This window comes from Neodiprion pinetum, chromosome 3 (assembly GCF_021155775.2).
Source record: "Neodiprion pinetum isolate iyNeoPine1 chromosome 3, iyNeoPine1.2, whole genome shotgun sequence".
Classification (NCBI taxonomy): Eukaryota; Metazoa; Arthropoda; class Insecta; order Hymenoptera; family Diprionidae; genus Neodiprion; species Neodiprion pinetum.
Window position 1 is genome coordinate 13,972,201 of NC_060234.1, and position 21,166 is coordinate 13,993,366.

General features: G+C 40.0%; 1 protein-coding gene across 6 annotated transcripts in view; it reads left to right on the forward strand.

Moving 5' to 3' along the window:
* The window catches only part of Nmdar2 (NMDA receptor 2), a 1,937,843-nt gene that overhangs the window by 497,681 nt on the left and 1,418,996 nt on the right, over positions 1-21,166 (forward strand). For all 6 annotated transcript variants that reach the window (XM_046618083.2, XM_069134406.1, XM_069134408.1 and 3 more), the window contains one exon: positions 7,808-8,222. In XM_046618083.2, the coding sequence (XP_046474039.1) occupies positions 7,808-8,222 (415 nt within the window). The remainder of the gene's footprint in view (positions 1-7,807; positions 8,223-21,166) is intronic.

The following is a 21,166-nucleotide window of genomic DNA, read 5'->3' on the forward strand; positions in this document are numbered from 1 at the left end:
ATTGTTTCAAAACGCTTTAGCGAACAAGGTAGTTTTTCTTGGGAAGTAGCGTGGGCGTCAATTTCGGTTGCTGACTATTCGAGATCAGAGGTGTATAGTGCTCCGGACACAGTGGTAAATCTTTATGAATTTCAAGCAGTTCCTCAGCATATTCCAAATCTACCTCCAGCATGTAACGAAACTCCGCATCGTCTGAGACGGTAAGAACGTCGCATTGTCCGAAGTCTGATACCCATTCGAAGGAACTGTATGGAAGAGCAAAGCTCATAGCAGCACCGTACAAATTATTAACGTCAAAGTACATGAAATAAGATTCTTCGACCTCAGGATCGAATTCCTCCCCCATGTACCTGTTGTTAGCCTTTGCGTATCTGTTCGAGCACTGTGACACACCACCACGAATACCTTTTTCGATAAACATAACCACATCCATATCGGTGAGAAGCTCGAGCTCGATGTCGGTACACTTTAACATCGCATTAAACGACAGACCGGGCGCGGTGTAATAATGTAACGGGTCCAGGTTTTACGTTGTCCAACAGTTCTGTCGTAAGTTTTGAAAAACGTCGGCTAGTAAAAACACGTCCGTCTGTAAATACAAGTCCGAATACTCTCCCAAAGTTTGAACGTCAAAAGTTTGCCAAACTTCACATGCATGTGCATAGTCGTCGTCTGATATATCACGATCATTTAATTTTTAGTAAAATTGTTGTTCGGATGGTAGCCGTCTGTCCTCGAGCTTCTCCCAACTGTCTATGTATTCGTACGGGAACACTCCTTTTCTGGTCAATAACTGAAATTAATCTAAGCTTCGATAAAATTTTCGTGTGATTAACTTCTAATCATTACCGAGATACATTGCTAATTTCTCAAGACTACTGGGCATGAAACGGTACGAATCTACGAATCTAAACTTTATATCTGTCCCCTTGACGTATTTTGTAAAAGAAATGTACTTTTATTTTTTGACGGGTAAAAGCTCAATTGCGCCCGCGAACGATGTAGCCAGTGCTTTGATCAGAAAATGTGAATCGTAACCCGACAGATTGTGGAATATCACTGGTATAGTGTGCGAATTTTGGTAATTTAGATTGCAACCTCGATGAGCAGCACCACGGTACTTTCCCGTGAAATGGCAGTGATCACGATGTTTTACGTCTGTGAGTGTAAACGGTTTTTCACAAATGTGACACACTGTTGTTGAATGACATTCGTCGATTTGATTGAAACTGAGCGGTTACATCGGTACAACAGTTTTGAAATAAACTTCTAACGAATGTGCCAATTTCGCTAACTCATTCACAAACCATCAAATGCAAGTCTCTCCACGATTAATTGTGAATTTTGAAATTGAATCGTCAAACCCACAATGTAGATAGTAAGCTATACTATACGGAAGATGTTTTTGATAAATTGTTCTTGTACCCATCTTTTTGAGCATAGGTTCCAGTAAACATTCGAGATCCGCGTAAGTGCAGAATGGATTGGTTTCTTTGTGCTTGAAATTTTTGAATTTCAGTATCTTTTCCTTCACTATAGATAGAATAACTTTGGTTTTGTCCAAATTCATGCAATTTACATCGTGCTTTGTCAAACACTTTTCAGAATGAAAGTCAGTCAAACATCTGTCGCACAACTAAGTACGACCATTACGTTTGGAAATTTGAGAACTCGTTAATCGAGACAAATTTCGAATACAAGTAAAATGAAAGATTCTATTTTTTTCATAATTTTCCATATCAACATCATCATCGTCATCGTCATGGATATCAGTTTCTATCGCTCAAAGATGAATTACAGGTTTATAAGACTTATTCTGACTCAGGTGAATCGGTACCATTTCACTTTTTTCCGATCACCTTGATCTATACCATAAACGTTAATTGAAAGGCCCTTAAGCTTCTCAAATTTTGAAACGGTGTATTTGTCTGGAGACATAGGAAACTTTATACCATCATACTGTAGCACTGAGCTGAAATGCGGGTACGAGCTGGTTCTGTTGGGATGGTTGTTGGTTGGGAACAGAGCTGCGGTGACCGACCAAAGAAAGCAACAAGAGTCGTTGTTTCTGATGTTTACCACAGCCTTCTTATCACTGATATGCTCAGGTAACGGGGTGTATGTGAACACACCGCCTCGTAGTAGCACGTACTTATTGATATTCACAGTCAAATTGATTATTTCAGTCAGCGACCAGCCTGAATCCTTTTTCCGGAATTCTTTCACCTTTTTCAACAAACGCTCCACCGCGTTTTCGATAAACCATTCGTTGATATCTGTTGTCTGTACGATGATTTCATTTCTGGTATTAAAAAATTTGACTTTTTCCACTGTGTGATCATCTTTATTAACTTCGAATTTACAAGCCAGGATAACGTTGGCTTTCAAGCTCCTGTCTTTCTGCAGAGCGTTTTTTAGTCTCGTCACAGCTAATATCTTTGCGTCTTCTAGAAATGTCTCCACATCTTCATGCTTCAAATTGACGATGGATCCAGTTCGAATTCTCCCCTTGAAAGCTGATTCCAAATCTCCCTAGTGAACTAGATCGCTTCTTCCTACTCTACGCGTACCTCGACCCGTTTTCTGACGACGTTTGAATTTTTACGCGAGCGCTTTCAAGAGTCCGATCGTTGTGATAATTCTCATCTTTTCTCCAATCGATGAAGCCTTTCGCAAAATTTTGTTCAGAAGCCGAATATTTTGACTTCCATAGAATCGAACAATCTCAAACACTTCGCGGATTCCATCTTGAGCTTTTTCCTCACGTATACTTGACAAGTTGAGACCTCATGATCATTTGCAGTGATGAGCGTCCTTTTTATAGGGCAGCTGTACGTATGTTTGTGTATGCGCGCGTACCTTTCAGCATTCCCAGAGCGATAGTAACCCAACACCGCAGATCCTTGTCTCTGAATGTACCGCGGCTATCGGTCGACCTTGCACTCTGGTCTTGACTGAACCCGTTCAAAATTCATCTTTGAGTTCACATGACAGTTACAAGCCGAAAAGAATGTCACGTGCTTGATATCATACCGGCATCCAAGTACGTGAAAAACAATTCTCAGAACCATTAATTTTGGAATGTCGCGTGGTTGGTAACGTGGGAGATGGATGTGGGATGGTTGATGTTACACATCAGTGATATCCGAGTGGATAAAAAACAATTCTCGGAAATATTGATTTTGGAATGTCACGTGGTTGATAACGTGGGAAAAGAATGTGGGGGTGTTTGATGTTACACATCAGCAGTCCTACCGTGAGAAAGGAATATGGAGTGGTTAATGTTACACATTAGCAGTCCTATCGTGGGAAAATAATGCGGGACGGTAAAAAAGTTCTCGCCCCTGCTGCACCCTCTACCGTTGGCAGACGAGCACTACATAAAGACTTTGACCTTCGGTCGGTAAGATTGTCGGTAAAACAGCACGATTTGGACCTTCGACCGATAAGAATTGTTGGTAAAGCAGTGCGATTTTTACCGTCGACCGATACAACTGTCGCTAAGGTTGCATGGTTTTGACCTCAAGTCGGTACGGCCGACTGTGACGTCATCGCGGTGAAGGATTTGAGTCTGGGGAGAATGTCGGTAAGTGTCGGTATCAGGAATCTGTAAGTAGAACTCTCATAGCTATACTACTCTCAAACAAACGATCGATTATCTCAAAAAATGTTTTGTTGTTAAATGTTGAAAGAAAAAAAAATAAACAACGGAGATCCGGAGGCTGTAAGAAAAGCTCTATCGAATGTCGTCGACATGCCTTCGATAAATACGAGATGTGCGGAGAATGGTGCCGTTTCCAAGAAAATCCAGAAAATTATAAGCATCGCGGCCTCTCGGATGGAAAAGGTATGCATAAAACACAACTTTAAACCGATTAGATCCAAATTTTTGTCCTCAAGCTAACAACGCGGAAAAAATCGCCGCCTGCAGTTCTACGCAGCCTAACGTATCTTTCAACGCTATGGTGTCGTCCAAAGCTCCGAAAGGGAGATGCTATGGCAAATCGGAATCACTAGTTTACAGACTAGATGCAGCAGTTTCTCCAAAAAATACTGGTACAGGCAGGGGCGGTTTACGAAAATTGGCGCCCTAGGCCTGATGAAATTAGCGTCCCCTTCCCATGAAAGAGTCAAAAAATTATACGTCAAAATCAATAATTATTATATTTCAAAAACAATGCAACAAAAACATATACTATAATGTCAAACATGTATGTAGGAGAACGTATTATGCGACATCTGCTTATTTGTACTACAATGTACAAAATAACTTTGCGTGGCTGTCTGACAAAAAAAAATATAGAATAGAGCAAATTGAGTACGAATATTGCAGATTGCAGATCGTTACATGTACACTAGCGTACGGAAAACAATGCGTATTCGCGTGTCAGGACGTGACGTAGTGCGCATAAGATCGGTGAAGGCGGGAAAGAGAAAGCGGCGCGCAAACTTGCGAATCTCACCAACGGGCGGCGCCCCCTTCTGCTATGGCGCCCTAGGCCTGGCCTAGCGGGCCTAGTGTATAAACCGCCCCTGGGTACAGGGTACGTTGTGAACGCTACCAAAAAACTTGCTGTTTCTCCCGGTAATCATACGTCACAATTCCGAGAAAAAAACGATTTTCGACGACAAGAACAAGCAAAAAAGATGAGAATCGCGGAATTCAAGAGGCGTCGGCTTTTACGAAAAAAAATTCGAAATCAAAGCAGGAATAACGCGCAAAGAAGAGAGGGCGTCACTTACTTTTCAGGGTGCGCATTCACCGAAGAAATTGTGGTATATAAAGAATCCTAGCCTCCATCGTTCCAGCTAAAGACATGGTTGCAATCGTGTTCGATCTTGAAATTACAGGATTCGGTCTCAAAGCAGAAGTTGTTCAAATCGCCGTTTAACATCAGAACCAGGAATTCAATTGTTACATTCTTCCATCGAATGGTATACCGGCCGTTGTCTTCGAAGTGATGGGATTGTCGGTTTATGAAGGACAACTGTTTTTGAGAGACGCAGATGGACGTCGTTTTGTTGAAACGAAACCGCCACTCATTGCCTGTACGGCATTCATCACATTTTTGAAGAATGTATCGCAGAATGTTATCCTCGCTGCCCACAAGGGGGTAACTTTCCATAGTCCTTAGATCGTTAAGGCAACGCATGCAGTCGGATTACTTGAAACTTTTGGGTTGGTCGTTAAAGGATTTACCGATACTCTACCTACATTCAAGAGCTCCAAAGAAGTAATTTCTCGAATAGCGGAAAAGGGAAGCTTTAAATTACCGGATCTGGCTCACGATTATTTAGGACCTGACAGATCAAAAGGAGCGCATAATGCGATTATAGATGTCCAAATACTCGATAATCTCCTCAAGAGATTTGCGATAACAGAGACAGAACTCATCAGCCGCGCTGTATCATTCTCTGCAGTTGGAAATGCTGATCATGATCGAAAAGAAAGGAAAAAAAGAATAGATGATATGGCTGTCATAAAGGGACCTGTATCTGCCGCTATGATCACAAGAATCGCTGCAGCTGGTCTCACTTTAACTCAGCTCAAGAGGACGTTCAACAATAACGGAGAAAATGGAATAACAACGCTTCTCGGCGAAGATATTGGCGGAAAACTTCGAGTATCTAAAAATCAAACTGTCCTCCGTAACCTTTGCAATGCTCTTCGAACTCTATCTCAACAACGGGATTTGAAGATTGTATAAAAAAACGCTATAATATTTACAATAGTTATAATCCAAAACTTGTGATTTGAACTCTTCTAAGGATATAAAAAAAGATATTTCACTGTGAGTAAAAAAACAGTATAAAAAAACGCTGTAATTTTGAAAATAGTTATAATCCAAAAGGTGTGAATAAATTTAATATCACACTCACTGGAAATTTTTACTGTTTTTTTTTTAGGTCCTGTCCCATCTGATTTACATATGTACGTGTACATATAACTATAGATCTCATACATATCATATTAATGTAAAATCACATATGAATTTATACGGTGTTTGATTTATATTGATCATCAAATATTATACAATCAATGTTGTGCAACACAATAGTTAGAAAAAAAAACAGAATTTCCGCTTATGAAAATTTGAATTGCGCGCCTCTTATAGGCTGTGTGGCGTCATCAGCGACGTTGTCGTGTTTACGACACACGAGCTACAAGAATCCGAAAACGGTCTCGTTCAACTCGCAATGTCTCGCAAAATGTATGGGCACATATCGATTTTTTATTTTCAACGTGTCATGCATATCACAGTGATACCGCACAAAAGTTTTTTTTGCAAAAAAGTACTCTGGAAATACCTTCTCTGCTAGTGTAAAGGGAATTTTGAACGTGCAGTCCTATGTTTCCCGTGTTAAATGACTCGACTTTGAATTCGTTCATCTCAGCATCCACAGGGCAAATTTTTTTTTGTTTAATCTCAAAAAAATCCCCATATTCTCATTTACAATATCAGTAAGTTTCAAATCGAACAGTAGTAAACAACGTAGTTGCCATACATCCTTAAACGCTTGAGGGCTTACAGCTGCTCTCGGTAATGCAGTTCTCGCGATCTTGCTCTATAAACATGGTAACATAGAGCGCAATTTATCTGACGAGGGTAAAAACTATTGCAACGTAGAGCCTAATTTGGAGGATAACCCCCATCCCCCCAACGTTCTCGAAAAAGGATATCGTCTGGGTATGTTTGCCAAGCTGTGGCGATAATGTAGGGATTTATATCCAGAATACCACTCGTATTACTACTTTGATGAAAACATCCGCATTCGCCAGGAGGTAAATTGCAAAAAATCTTACCCAGGTGCAGCTGGACCGAGATCAAAACTTTGATCGTCGATCCGAGACCTGATCGACGTGACCGTTCTATAGTTCTTGTCAACTATCGCTCAAATACTATTTGATGCGCTGGGGATTTAACCTCGTCTCCTTCTGTTTCGTAGTCTTGCATGTTGATGCAACGTTACTACTATCGGTTGATCTGAGATCTGCCTGACTATCACAATTTCTGTAGAAATACTAGTTTATAATCTTTCATCCTTTTCCAACGTCAGAATGGATGCACAGATAACCACGAAACAAGGAAATTTTCAACGATGACGTATGGAAGGACTTTGTGTATCAAAATCAAACTGGAATCAAGTAATTTGTTGTACGACAGTAATCAATAAAAATTCATAAATATAAAGTTATATTAACCTGTCAATTATTGTGCCCTTGTATTATGTCCTTAGGACAAATGAAGTTCACAATGAAAATTCATCGGTAAACTTTACTAGATAAGTTGATGTCCTCATCTGACTTGATAATCATTTACTCGTCTAGTATTTCCCGGTGCTGTCCAGCATGTACCAAGAGCTTAGTGGCTACTTCATGACAGTAGTAGTGTTAGCCTTCTGTACAACATTCTATTTTTAAAATATTCACATGACTTTGTGAGACGATGTTTTCTTGGAACGGCTCGAAGTCGAGACCGTTTAAGATCTAGATGAATGTGATCAAATTCTCATTGAAGCTTATGTGTCGTTATAAAACCATTCGTGTGGCTACCACTAGAATACGACCGATTCTCAGATATTGTAGTACTACGAATATTTCCATGACTATGATTGCTCACATGCGCAACTCCAGATAAATAAAGTGTGAAATCCTTGCGATTGCAAACTTCAAACTTCTATGATAAAATTGTATGAGAAGCCCCATCACGTTTTCCTTTGTACCTAAAAACATTGATTAACATATTGTCAATTGAGTTATTTCTTGAGGCCAATAACCGCATAAAAGATTGATTTTCCATTTCAGAGAGCATCACAAAGCAGCTTACAGCTGCAACTGGCTCCATCACTGGAACATCAAACCGCAGCTATGTTGAGCATTCTAGAGAGATACAAATGGCATCAGTTCAGCGTCGTGACCTCACAGATTGCCGGACATGATGATTTCATTCAAGCCGTCCGAGAGCGAATTTCCGACATGCAGGATACTTTTAAATTTTCAATTTTGAACGCTGTATTAGTGACAAGACCAGAAGATTTGTCAGAGCTGGTGAATAGTGAGTCGAGAGTGATACTGCTTTATTCGACGCGCGATGAAGCTATCCAAATACTGAAGGAAGCAAGAAGGCGAAAGATTACAGGCGAAAACTACGTTTGGGTTGTGACGCAGAGTGTTATTGAAAATTTACAAACATCACAACATTTCCCTGCTGGCATGCTTGGTAAGTCCACCTTCATTCTCTAATCCAGATATTATATTTTATCTAGATGAATATTATTGTGAATATAATTTTTTATGCCACACGAAGCCCTACTAAATGTTTAAGAGCATCAACTAAATAAGTGCATCATTCAACTTGAATAATATCAGGATACCGCAGTTCATAGATTTGACTCGTTCACATTTTTTCACTTGATTGAATACCACTTCATTGGATACAAGCAATAAAGAACACAGAATTGAGTCGAGATTCCCATCAGACACAAGTCTCATACTAATTAACGCAAGGCTTTGGATTAAACCGTGCACTTTTGATAATTTCAAGAAAATTATCGCTTACCGTGGACATGTATTGAAATTTCTGGCATTCCATGTAGCACCGGCAGGCTTTGCCAACATATGCATAAGTTTTTGGTCGCAGCATTTGTCTGTACGTTCGGCTCACATAAAAATTGTGCATGTGTAGCGCTGGTAGTGTGCACGTGGCTCGAAGGTTGCCTCTTACCACAGATTCCCTGTATACTCGGTTCTAGTTTATCAGATAGATTTGAGGTTAAGGGCAGCAAAAGCACGGACAGTCAATACCTCAGAGTCTGATGGCCGTTTCATCTTATTGTTAGGAAAGTTTATGGAGTTGTGAATTTCCGTGTTTTAGATTGGGTCAATCAAACCCTATTAATTTTGAAAAGATTCAAATATTTAAAGAGCTACTAACTATCAGTTAGTCTTGGCAACTAGAATTAACGTGTGGCTGCTTAGAAAATGTTAAGGATGTTTTTTTGCAGTTGAATTGGCTATGCGGGCGGGACTCGAGGGGCGCCGTGCACGTGCAACGTGAGCGGCGGCGGGGGGGGGGGGAGGGGGGCACACGGGCGTCTTTCCGAACACTCGCGCCCGACCAAGTTTTTCATGTCGTCCGTTGTGCCTAGCAAAGTCAGTCGTGATACGAGTCTTTACGAATTAAGAATCAAACCATTGTAATATAAGAAAACAAAAAATGTATAACCGAAATTGCTTTCTGTGCCTCACGTTCGTTTTTACCTCTCACGCTCCTCCTCTCATGTCTTGGTCGTAACAGAAAGCACTGAACTGGTGATCGTTAAGCTTTTGACTTGGGTCTAAGAAAGGACTTTCAATCTCGTGATTGCGGACAATAATAAAGATTGATCCGATCACAGGCATATATTTTGTATAGTCTAGTACTAAATACTTCAGTTGCGTGTTTTGTAAGCGATTGTTCATCCTGCAACGATTTCCATGGCTCTGGGTGGAGCTGATCGTCCCCCGCGCTAAAAATAATAGATTAGTCTTGTGCAATAAAGGGGGGAAATGGGCTATCCCTACCGTGTGTCGAATGATGCTGTACAAAAAATTCTTTATTATTTCATTTCATAAAATGTTACAATAGGTTATATGAATAACGGCAAGGTACAAATTAAATAATTAAGTGACCTTAGAGTGTAGCTGCATTATATGTGTATAATATGTGCTTCCCTAGTGTTATAATTTATTCAGAAGGTCTGAATCAGGTTTTTCTAAAATAGAGAAAATCTCTGAATTATTATTTTCGAGACGACGTTTATTTATATTAGCAATTATAATTGCTCAGTTTTATGCTCAAAATATGAACATTTACGTAGCCTGTGCAAAAGATTATTCGTTTTATTTTAGCGATGAGAATACGAGATGTTTGTGAATCTATATGCTTCTGCATTAGTAATTAATGTGGTGTTGTACACATTTAGAATTCGAATTTTGTGATGATTTGGAATTTCTTGAGAGGTCATTTTATTCTGAAATACTGCTGTCCGCTATTTCACAGGGTCATATCGCGAAATTCAAAAAATGTTGAAGAAGCTTTGTAACTATATAAATCTAGATTGCACAAGCGGCCTGAGTATGCCGTAAGAGACTTCTTTTTGGATAAACGTGTAACAGAGTCAAGTTTATTCCAGGATTCTCCGTCATCAGTTGGTTAAAAAAATTTGTTTCTAATGTGTAAGACCCAGTTATACTTACACCTAATTTTAAAGGCAGCTATTTTTGATTTATATTTTCATACAAATTCAAGGATATCTATCCCTCGCCATATCAAACACTTTGATAAGCCAGTTTAAGTCATGCTCGAAAATTATGAGAGATGGGATCTGAAAAGTTCAAATCTCACGACATAATGGGGTCTACCCCGCGCTGAAAATATCCTGCGATTTCATATCCAAAATCATCTACCAAAAAAAAATAATTTTTTTGGTCGTTCCGATACTGTCCTTCATATCCAGAAGAACGATTCATGTTAACATGATCGAGGTCAAAAAAATATCATTCATCATATCATTGGAATAAAACAAGGGAAATATGGGGTTCTTCAATGATGTTTCACTCACATACGGGAAGGTTGTGGCGCAGAAGCTTCGACGTTGGGCTATCACGACCGAGGCCTTGTCAAAGTTAAGAAGTCATCGCATCTTCCTCCTTACGTATGAGAAACTGGAGGGTCTATCAACCCATTTAAGATCCCCTAAGTTAACACACAAATTTACTTTTAATACGTCCAAGTCGAGAACCAAATTTCACCATTATGTATGTATAAATTTCAAAGGTCGTTGCTCAATTTGGAGATCAGTGGCAGATTCTCTTGCTGCCATTATCAAATCGCAAACTGGTTTACTTGCGCTAGAAAATGATATTTTTACAAAATTATCTTTTGCTGTGGCAAAAAAATTTTTCGACACTCAATTGTCAAAATTAGAATCCTCCTTCGCTGCTCATAAAGCTTCTAATATTAACAAACGAGCCAATCTCAGGTATATCAAGAACTTCGTTCATCTAAACCATCTGCCTTGACGGATGACAAATGGATAGGAAACCTCAGTAATCAAGATTCGCGGCAGCAAATCGCCGACAAGTACCCGTAGGCAGGCGAGAGCTAGCCGGGAATTATTTTAACTAGTTATACCTGTAAGCACGGTGTCATACCTCCGGAAAGCGTCAATATTTTTCAATGAAATCCACAAGACAGAAAGTCCCTTACCACATGACCTCACTTTATAAATTTGATCAAAATCGGTAGACTGGTTTCCGAGATATTGGTCTCGAAAGTTGATAAAAAAACGTCTTCATCTCCTCCTCCTCCTCCTCCGTTGTTTTCGCTAGACACTGGCTATCGACATCGATTCCGGATGAATGGTAGCATCGAATGACTTCGAATTTGGACTGTGGTTTTGTGTCATTGAAATCTCGCCCCCAAGTGATTTGGAAGTAAATTCGAACATGCACTCGAACGAAAAAAATTGTTGAAATCGTGAGGCACGGAACGCTGCTCGGGACCTCATTATGTATCGAACCGCTATGCATATTGAACTTTTAATTTGTAAAAATAGTGAAAGCCATTAGAATCTTAAAGCCTATTGATTTTGAAGTGAATCAGAACACGTAATCAGACGTTCTTACCGTCCTTCAGAAGACTTATTAAGAGTGCAGCACCGTGGCCGCCATCTTTGTAGTCGACGGCAGAGTTGACTAGTGATCAACGTAGGAACTTGTGCGGTCAGGAGCGTACACATATGCAAAATCATTTATGGTGCCTTCGAGGTCCAAATTCTGAAATTTTCCTTGACGAGAACAAGTGCTGAACATCAATTCTTTGGTATCAAAAACTGACTCAGTTGTAACGATGTATAGATTGTTTGCTTTTTTCTGTGTTGTGTTCCGGAACACAAGACTACTTTATTTCTAATCGACGCATGTAACAGCTTGTTCAATTTAAAATAATGAGTCAATAACCAACTTGCTGATGATTCATAGTAGTAATTGCTTACACTCAGATATGTCATTATTCGACATAATAAAGTAGCCTTACACTGGTCTTTAAAAGAATAGTATTACTAAATAGATCCATCAATATTTTGAAATAGAACAGAAGTACGCATTTATATTAATATCGAAGTAGATAGGATAATTACTTGTTTTTTTTTATTCCACTCACTATAAGTTACAAAAATTTGCCAAAAATGTTTTCAAAAATAGTTCAACACAAATATCATATATCATTAAAGTGGTCCTTAGAAAGCTCAGCTAGAAAAGATCTTTAGATTAGCTACAAAAAAAAAAAGAAATTAGAAAATTCTTCGAACGCTGGAGATAAACAAAAACACTCGATAATAATGATCGATCGCCAACTTCAAGTAATCAATAATAAGTGCGAATTTGAAATAATGACTGATCGTTCTGTAATTAAATTATAAATGATACGTCTTTTTTTATCTTCAATCTCTCTATCTAATTAAAAAGTTCTGAACAAATGAACAAGTAAAAAAGATTATAATAACAATAGTATAAAGAAGATTATAATAACAATAGTATAAAAAAGACTATAATAACAATAGTATACGCATGAAGTTGGCGGTGGGGTGAGATGCCGAAAACAAAACAAAAAGCATCTAGCAAACAAAACTTCCTTTGACAGCTGTCATCGGCTGTTTATGACAGTCTTTGATCTATATTTTTATAGGTATCTGTTTCTGACACGCAAAAAATAAACATGCAAACGAGAATTATCAAGATGATTCCCGACGGGAATTGTCTTCTTCGCGCGCTGGCGTATTGTGTATACGGCACTCAAGATGGACACGCAGAGATGAGACTGAGTATCGTTTCAAATAAATCATACTGGCAAATATATCAGTAGAAGTAATGAAACAGAACTCAAGGAGAGTTATATCAGAGCAGAAATAGGTTTTTTCGGATCCTGTAAATCCTTGATCCGGTTAACCACTAAGTAAGGGCCTTCCCAGTTTCTTTGTTGTTTCGGACATCGTCCTTTCTGTCTTCGAGGTTGAAAGAGCCAGACAGAATCTCCGGGATTAAATTTTATATCCCTGGCTCGAATATCATAACGAGTTTTTAATTTGTCTGAAGCCATAGAAATTCTACTTACAGCAAAGCTATGAATTTCTTCTACTATAGGGAAAATAATAACTATAGCAAAATAAGTCGCCAAATGCAATTGGGGATGCATGGCATCGGGGGTTTTGTACATGTGAGTGGATTCGTTTACGAAAACTATCTGAGCAGACCTGCATAGGGAGCCAATAGCAATGTCGGGTTGATCGGAAACAACCGATCAACAGTTGCGGACCTGTCATCAAATCAGCACAAATAAATTCACCGACCAACAGTCACTGTATGAGGAAATAGTGAGGCGCGCAGCGCCGAGGTGGGGTTGGCGCGCGAAGCGCGCAGGGGCGAGCCCCTAGTATTCAAAGAATTTTTTTGCTGAGACTTGAATTGTTTCAAATATATCAACGTAGAAAGCTGTGATTTTTTCCTGATTTGCCCGCTACAATGGAAATACTGTTAAAATAGCTGATGTAATAGTTCATTTTTCACATAGATTTTTCATCATCAGTGATTATTAGCGGTTCCTGCCCAAATTCTAAACTCAAAATGAATTTGTGCTCACAGGCACTCGTTTTAGTTGAACTAGAATGCTGAAATTTTTACCCAATTTTTCCTAATTCCGTTTTAACCGTACTCGGAGGTGCTGAGCTGATTAAAATACATAAATGACTTTTTTTGAGGATCGGTCTAATAATTATACTAAACAATGCTACATGCGTTGATTCTTATATTGTCAAGGTGATGGCGCTCTTGAAATCAAGCCTGTACCCGACCTATCAATCAACCTTCAGCGTCAGGGGTCCTGTAGAATAAATAACAATTATTTCAAAAATTGCTTTTCAATATCTCGTATGAGTTGTAATTTGAGAAAATGAGATACAGAAAATCATGTGTAAGTTATGTGGTATGTTGAGCTACGTCTCCCTATCATCCAGTATGATCACTAAGATCCGTACACTCACTCCATATCATTTTCGTCGCATTTCCATACTACAGAGTATCACCTTTAGGGTTGTAGTCTTCCCACATCACACCATTTTTGAGCTGTTACCGTACACATTTTAGACCCCGTCAGAGTTGTCTTGCAGTATTCGCTTCATACAATTTTGTACATTTTCAACTGAGTGGTTTCTTGGAGCTGTTGCTGGATTCATTTTGTGCCTTTCGAACTTCCAGGCTGTGTTTACGCCATGAAGCAAATAAGCTGCAGATCTCAATCATGTTCAGTATATACCAGGCATAGCAGTCTTCTGAAAATCAAGATACTTCATCTAGGAAATTGAAAACAAATCTTCATTACGGTTCCGAGGAAGCACGGCTGTTATGCACTAGTGTAATATTACGTAGCGCATAACATTTTTTAGTCCAAACATATCAAGTATGCAAATGAACTGTAATCTAAGCTTTTTTAGTTTTATTGCGTTACTTCATTTCATATCATAATTGGGATGATTAGAAAAATTGATTGTAGTTGAAATTCAGTAGTCGGATTCTTTTCCATCATAGCACTCAACTTTGAGTACGACTCTGGTATGTTGAATTGTACAACATCCCCAGCGCACTGAAAAGGAAGGTATCTCAGCCTGAACGCTCCGATTCGATTTCTTTTGTAATATGTTATAGTAGACTAAAAACTCAGCGACACGTATTTTTTTTATCGGCGATGAAACACTTTGAGGGCGTGAAACCACCCTTCAAAGTGCGGTACGTCATAGGGCGATTTAACAATTTCACCCACAAGAACATAATATTCTTTATATCAATCCAACTGGAAAATTTCATGAAGAGAAATGTGAAATGTATTTTTCTCAAAAAAAAAAAAAAATTAAGCGGGTAGCTAGCCAGTAGTTATATAAGAGGGGTTCTGCGTCAATCTGTCTTACCGACCTCAGCGGGAGCTGCACGATGCGCTTCGTACTGTAGTCGGTGTGTCACCGACCCAAGCTAACCTGGCCCAACCCATCCTAACCTAACCTGGAAGATGGCTGACTAGCCTGCAAGATGGCGGATGAGATGACGGAACGTTTAATCAGTATGTTACCGACCTAAGCTAACCTGACCCAACCCCAATCTAACCTAACCTAACTAATGTAAACAACAAGATGGCCGAAGCAAGATGGCTGATAAGATGACGGAACAGGCTACTAACCTAAGCTAATGCATGTAAACAACAACATGGCGGACAAGAATGCGAAGCAAGATGACGAAACAGGATGACGGGGCGTTATGGCAAAATGACAAGCGGAATATATCGTTTCAAAAATAATTATATCAGAATACATTATTTCGCACTATCGGACGCGGTGGCGACACCGCAATTAAGTAGGCCGGGAATGTTGATGATGGCCCGTAAGTTTTCGCGCAAATTGTTTACCCCAAGCTTATTTTCTATTCGGAGAAGGTGCTGCATAAAAGAAATATTCATAGTTATGTGTAGGGGAAATACCGATAGAATGACTGTAGTAAACATACTGTATGAAAATAACGGTAGGATATTTTAAATATAGAACGCGAATGCACAATAGCAAGAATTTATTATGAGGGGGGCGGGGGGGGGGGGGGGGGGGGGGTTGGTTGGTATATAAATCGCGAGCTTATTAAACACGTTATACTATTTTCATAGTCTTCCAATCGTGAACTTCAGTATCTACAGTATGTGAAGTTTATAAAATTTACATCGTTTGAGACGGATCTGAATAAAATCAACCTCATCAGTCACCTGGAAACTCTGCCTACCAAGAGAATGTCGGATCTGGAGGTTGGGGAGAAGTATAACGTGATGGGATTAAGACGTGTCAACACCAAGTCCGGCTCAAGTATTCGGCTTGCACTTGACGAACAATTCGAAACATTCCTACCACCAAGAATCGTAAGTCTTATGAAACACGATGCGAATCAATTCACGGAAATGCGTAAGACGATACCTGAAGGTATTCTACGCATGAAATATCTTGAAACGAACATAATAAATTCGAAGTTTTGTGCGACAGATGCGCGTAGTTAGCAAAAGCATGAAGATATCTAAAATAGTATGCTCTCTGGGGGAAATGTTAGTCAGTTCGTTAGTTAATAGTTAGCTGTTAGTCAGTGGTGCTAATAGAGTGAAAATATATTTTCCCGCACACTTTCGATTGAAATTCCCCGAGCATTGGCAATAAAAGCGAACGTGGCGGAAACCGGATAGTCAGTCTGCCATCAATATTCACACAAGAAAATCAACACTATTCCAACGTATAATATGGAGATGATCATAGACATTAGGGTGGTCCTTATTTTGGGTAAGTCGGAATTTCAAACCTCTCACCCCTTGCATATCTCCCATTTGCCAAAAAAAAAATGTGTGCAAAACTTAAGCCCAATCGGACAACGTTTACCCGTGGCCCAAGAGGGTCAAAGTTTAATATTGGAGCCAAATGGTAAAAACGAGCTTGAAGGCCGTTATTTAAGTAGACCAGCGAAAAAAAATCGTAGCAGGCTATAATCCACAAGATTTCTAACTAAATTCACAACTAATTGAATGTACTGACACCGAGTTCCGCCAAAAATTTCTATGTCGAGTTGTAGATGTACGTATTTGTAGATGTACGTATGTTGTAGAATCTACGTATTTACATCTACAACTCGACATAGAAATTTTTGGCGGAACTCGGTATCAGTACATTCAATTAGTTGTGAATTTAGTTAGAAATCTTGTGGATTATAGCCTGCTACGATTTTTTTTCGCTGGTCTACTTAAATAAAGGCCTTCAAGCTCGTTTTTACCATTTGGCTCCAATATTAAACTTTGACCCTCTTGGGCCACGGGTAAACGTTGTCCGATTGGGCTTAAACTTTGCACACATTTTTTTTTGGCAAATGGGAGATATGCAAGGGGTGAGAGTTTTCAAATTCCGACTTACCCAAAATAAGGACCACCCTAATAGACATACAAAGTTTCGTTGACCCCACGATAAATTTATACCCAAGGAACTTTGCATCATAAACATAAACGCATCAGGTTTGATTCGCATCCTCTTCAAACCACCGTACGCTTGGATAGATCTACCGGCTGAACACAAAGCTACTAACGCTTGGCTAGAACACAATTTTCATAGAATACCGTGGGATGCAGGAATCAAACCTTACGCTGAGGTGCAGAAGGTTGTGAGATTGGTTGTTAAATATGCATGCTACGTATATGTGAAAGATGAGGAGAAGAAACGGTGGCTGACGAAGATCCTTGACGGTGCAAAACCAGTAATAAACATGGAAGATTTCCACATTTCACCACCATCACTGGAAAAACTGAAACATACGCAGGAGGCGGGTTGGTGCGATGATTATCATGGAAACGTTTCAACGGAATACAACTGTGCTTTCGAAAATGTCCAGCGGCTGAAGAAGTGGCATGTAAAGGAGTGCACAGGATCTCTCGCGAAATCGTTCTGTTTATTCAACGAATTGGGCGGTTTAAAGGAAATGAGGACTGAAAATATCGCTAATTTACGAAAGGAATTCATCCTCACGTTCGCATCAAACTCAATTGACGAGGTGTGGGATAAGCTGCCTGAAAATATGCAAATGGACGACAACATCGCCAGCCACCGTACATGCCCCATACATTATGAGTCAACTGATTCTAGCAGTCATGCTGTCACGTGCGGAGCGGTCTTGCACGCGACGACTTAACCCTCTAGATTTCCGCAGAGGTTTATTTTTATTTTCTATCGTGGATACGTAGGTGATCGTCCTCTACAGGGCGATCCTTGGGAAATGGGTTGCAGGATTTAATTATACTGTAATAGAATGTTTACGATTAAATGCAAGCGTTTGATGAATCAAATTGGAATTCAAGAAATCGGTAACGAGGAAGCTTGCAATGTTTTTAACCTAATGTTTGCATGCATACACCTACTCACTCTTTGGTGGTTTCTACTTCGAATTCTCACTTACTCTCTCGCTCAGTTATGATCACTCTTATCTCTATACAACTTGATCGAGTTCGCGGCACAGCTTCAAGCACTTATTACTAACTTCGAAAGACTGAAGCCGCGACGCGAGACGCCTTCCCGACCGCGTATAGATTACAGTATTACCCTCTAATCGTCGGTGGCGGAAAAGGACTTACAACCTCTATACGCCGTAGCTTTGAAGGAGCCGGGTTCCGTTGAGGTCGTTCGCAGCTGTCTCTAACGGGACTAACTTCGCTCGCTCGTCCGACACCCCTTGGAGCGTCGGACAGCGAGCAAGGTTTTTGCTGATTTTACAATTTAGAACAAAGGCTCGCCTCGCGATGATCATTCCTGAAGCGCGTGATCTCGCGCTCGCCTCATCCTGGTGTTGATTACAGCCGGGATCTGGCGGGCGCGGGGACGCTGACGTTGCAACGGTCAACTACGCCGTTGCGCTTTGGTCGTGCCACGAATTGTTTTATATAATGGTTAAATTATATGAATTTAATAATGAATTGAGGCTATGCTTCCTCGTCTATTTTAGAAGCGATATTAATAATCAATGACATATTGGTATATAATGATATATTTGGGTGTGCATACATGAGCCGTTCGTGACAATTCATTCAATGGTTTAACTCCCATGGTTGAAGACTGTCTACAATGCAAACTACAAAAGAAATGTAAATATTATGTGTAAAAAAAAAAAATATTGAATTACAATTACACCTAGTTTTAGGTAATACAGCTATAACATGTAATACGTTGATATATTTGTGTAAACAGATCTAATATACAGGGTGAGTCAGTTAAAACGGCCAGAATGGGAGGAGCTCAGTTGACGGATTAGGCCGTACCTCTTAGCTAATCTGGAGCGAACCAATGGAAACACCGAGAATGAGAGGAGCTTTGTTGACGGATTAGGCCGTAGCCCGCGTGTTGATATCAAAGCTCCTCCCATTCTCGGTGTTTCAATTGACTCGCTGGGAATCGGCTAAGAGGTACGGCCTGATCCGTCAACTGAGCTCCTCCTATTCTGGCCGTTTTGACTGACTCAAACTGTATATTTAATATATATTTGTTTATTTTTAGACATATATTTACACGTATTGTTGGAGACGGCATCTGTAAAAAGAAAAAAAAATACTTATTAATCACACTTTATTGATGGTATAATTAGTATTACTTCATAGCTTTGTCATACTGCACACCATACATACTACTCACTATAACCCTAAAGTTAAATTTTCAAAAAGTTGTCAAAAGTTTTCAAAAGTTTTCGAAAGTTTTAGAAAGTTTTCAGAAGTTTACCAATAGTAAAGTCATGGCAGGTGAAGCATACAAGGATCTCGTCGACACGATAAGAGGCGCTTATGATGTGGTGCATACCATATCTCCAGGGCAAGAGCGCCACAGAACCACAGATCATTGGATCGCCATTGGGCTTGAAAATATGCAAGTTTTACGTGATGTCTCCATGAGCGAGAAACAACGTATCCAACATCCAATCCTGCGATCTTGGGTGGAGAAATCCCGGAGGCTCCTCATTACCGGAGGCGGCGCCAGCACTTCTGCGAGTGATAATCGTGTCCAATGGGACGACGCAGATAGCGCTTTCGTCAGCCGAATTCGAATGGGTGTTATCACAAACCTACAACACTTCGATTTGCATGATATTTTGGCGGATGCTAAGCGTCTGACAGTTGTGCGTTTGGGTGCAGCTGTACAAACGGATGGTAGCATTAAGGCGAATGGCATTTTATCGTAAAAATTTGAAAACGTCAAGAATGGGGTAAAAATGATTGCATTGAAACACTTTTCCAACCGAAACGTGATTAGTCTACCAACCACCAATCTTACCCAGTGGTTTGATGATAGGATTACCGACTGCCTTATGGTAAAGGTTGAGTAATTTCGGCATTCTGATTCCGGGTAGACCATGATTGAAATTATCAACCTCGCCATCACATTAACAAATATGATCCACTGCGTGGGGGCGCATTAACATTCACAGCATTGCCGAGGGAGATACGGCAAAGACACGCAGTGGTGAATATAGTAAACACAGACGAACAGTGCTTTTTGTGGTCAATCAACGCAGCGCTGTACACCGGACTGGCACTACAAAACCAATGCCGACCAGCCAGCTATCCGCACTATAGCACATGGCTGCGATACGAGGGGAAGAGTTTTTCCACACCGTTCTCCGATATCCCCAGGTTTGAGATGCAAAATAATGTATCAATTAACGTTTATGGGCTTGACTCGAGTGTAATAGTGCCCCTATATTTGAGTAAAAATTTTCATTCCGATAGACCAACAATTCACTTGCTTGCTATAAAAACCAGAATTAACGCAGACGATGACAACGAACTCGGCTCTTATACAATATTCCATTATGCTTGGGTTCGAAATCTTTTGCGTTTACTTAGCAGCCAACTATCGCGACATAGGACTGCAAAATTTTTATGTGACCGATGTTTATGCCATTTCCAAGTAGAATCAACATACCAAAATCATATTCAAGATTGTCGGAGCGCAAATAAATGTAAAGTAGATCAGCCCGACTACAAACATAAAATTGTGAAATCTGAAAATTATCGGTATAAGGAGTCTGTCCCATTCACCGCCTATGCCGAACTTAAATGATCCTCGAGCCTGTAGTTCATGAGGTGTAAAAGCACGCCCCGCACAGTGCGGCGTACTATGTTTACTGTGCCTTTAACGATTTTTTTTCGCTAATCCACCTGAACCGTGGTCCTGATTGCATTTCGTGATACAATCCTTAGCGATGACCGTCAAAGGTTATTTGACCGAAGTTGTACCGATAGAACCATGGAGTGCGGACCAGGAACGGCAGTTCGGAGTAGCGGTGGTTTATCATATCTGCGAAAGGCCGATTGCACCCACCGATGTAAAACACCGTGATTGTTGCCGTTTTACAGGTAAATATCGTGGTGTGGCGCATCAGGGCTGCAATCTGCATTACACAAAGTCACACATTTTACCGGTTGTGTTCCACAATTTGTTTGGTTATGACACGCATTTTTTCATGCGTGATCTGGCCATGTCCATAGAGGGATTGATTACTCTTCTTCCGATCAACAAGCAGAAG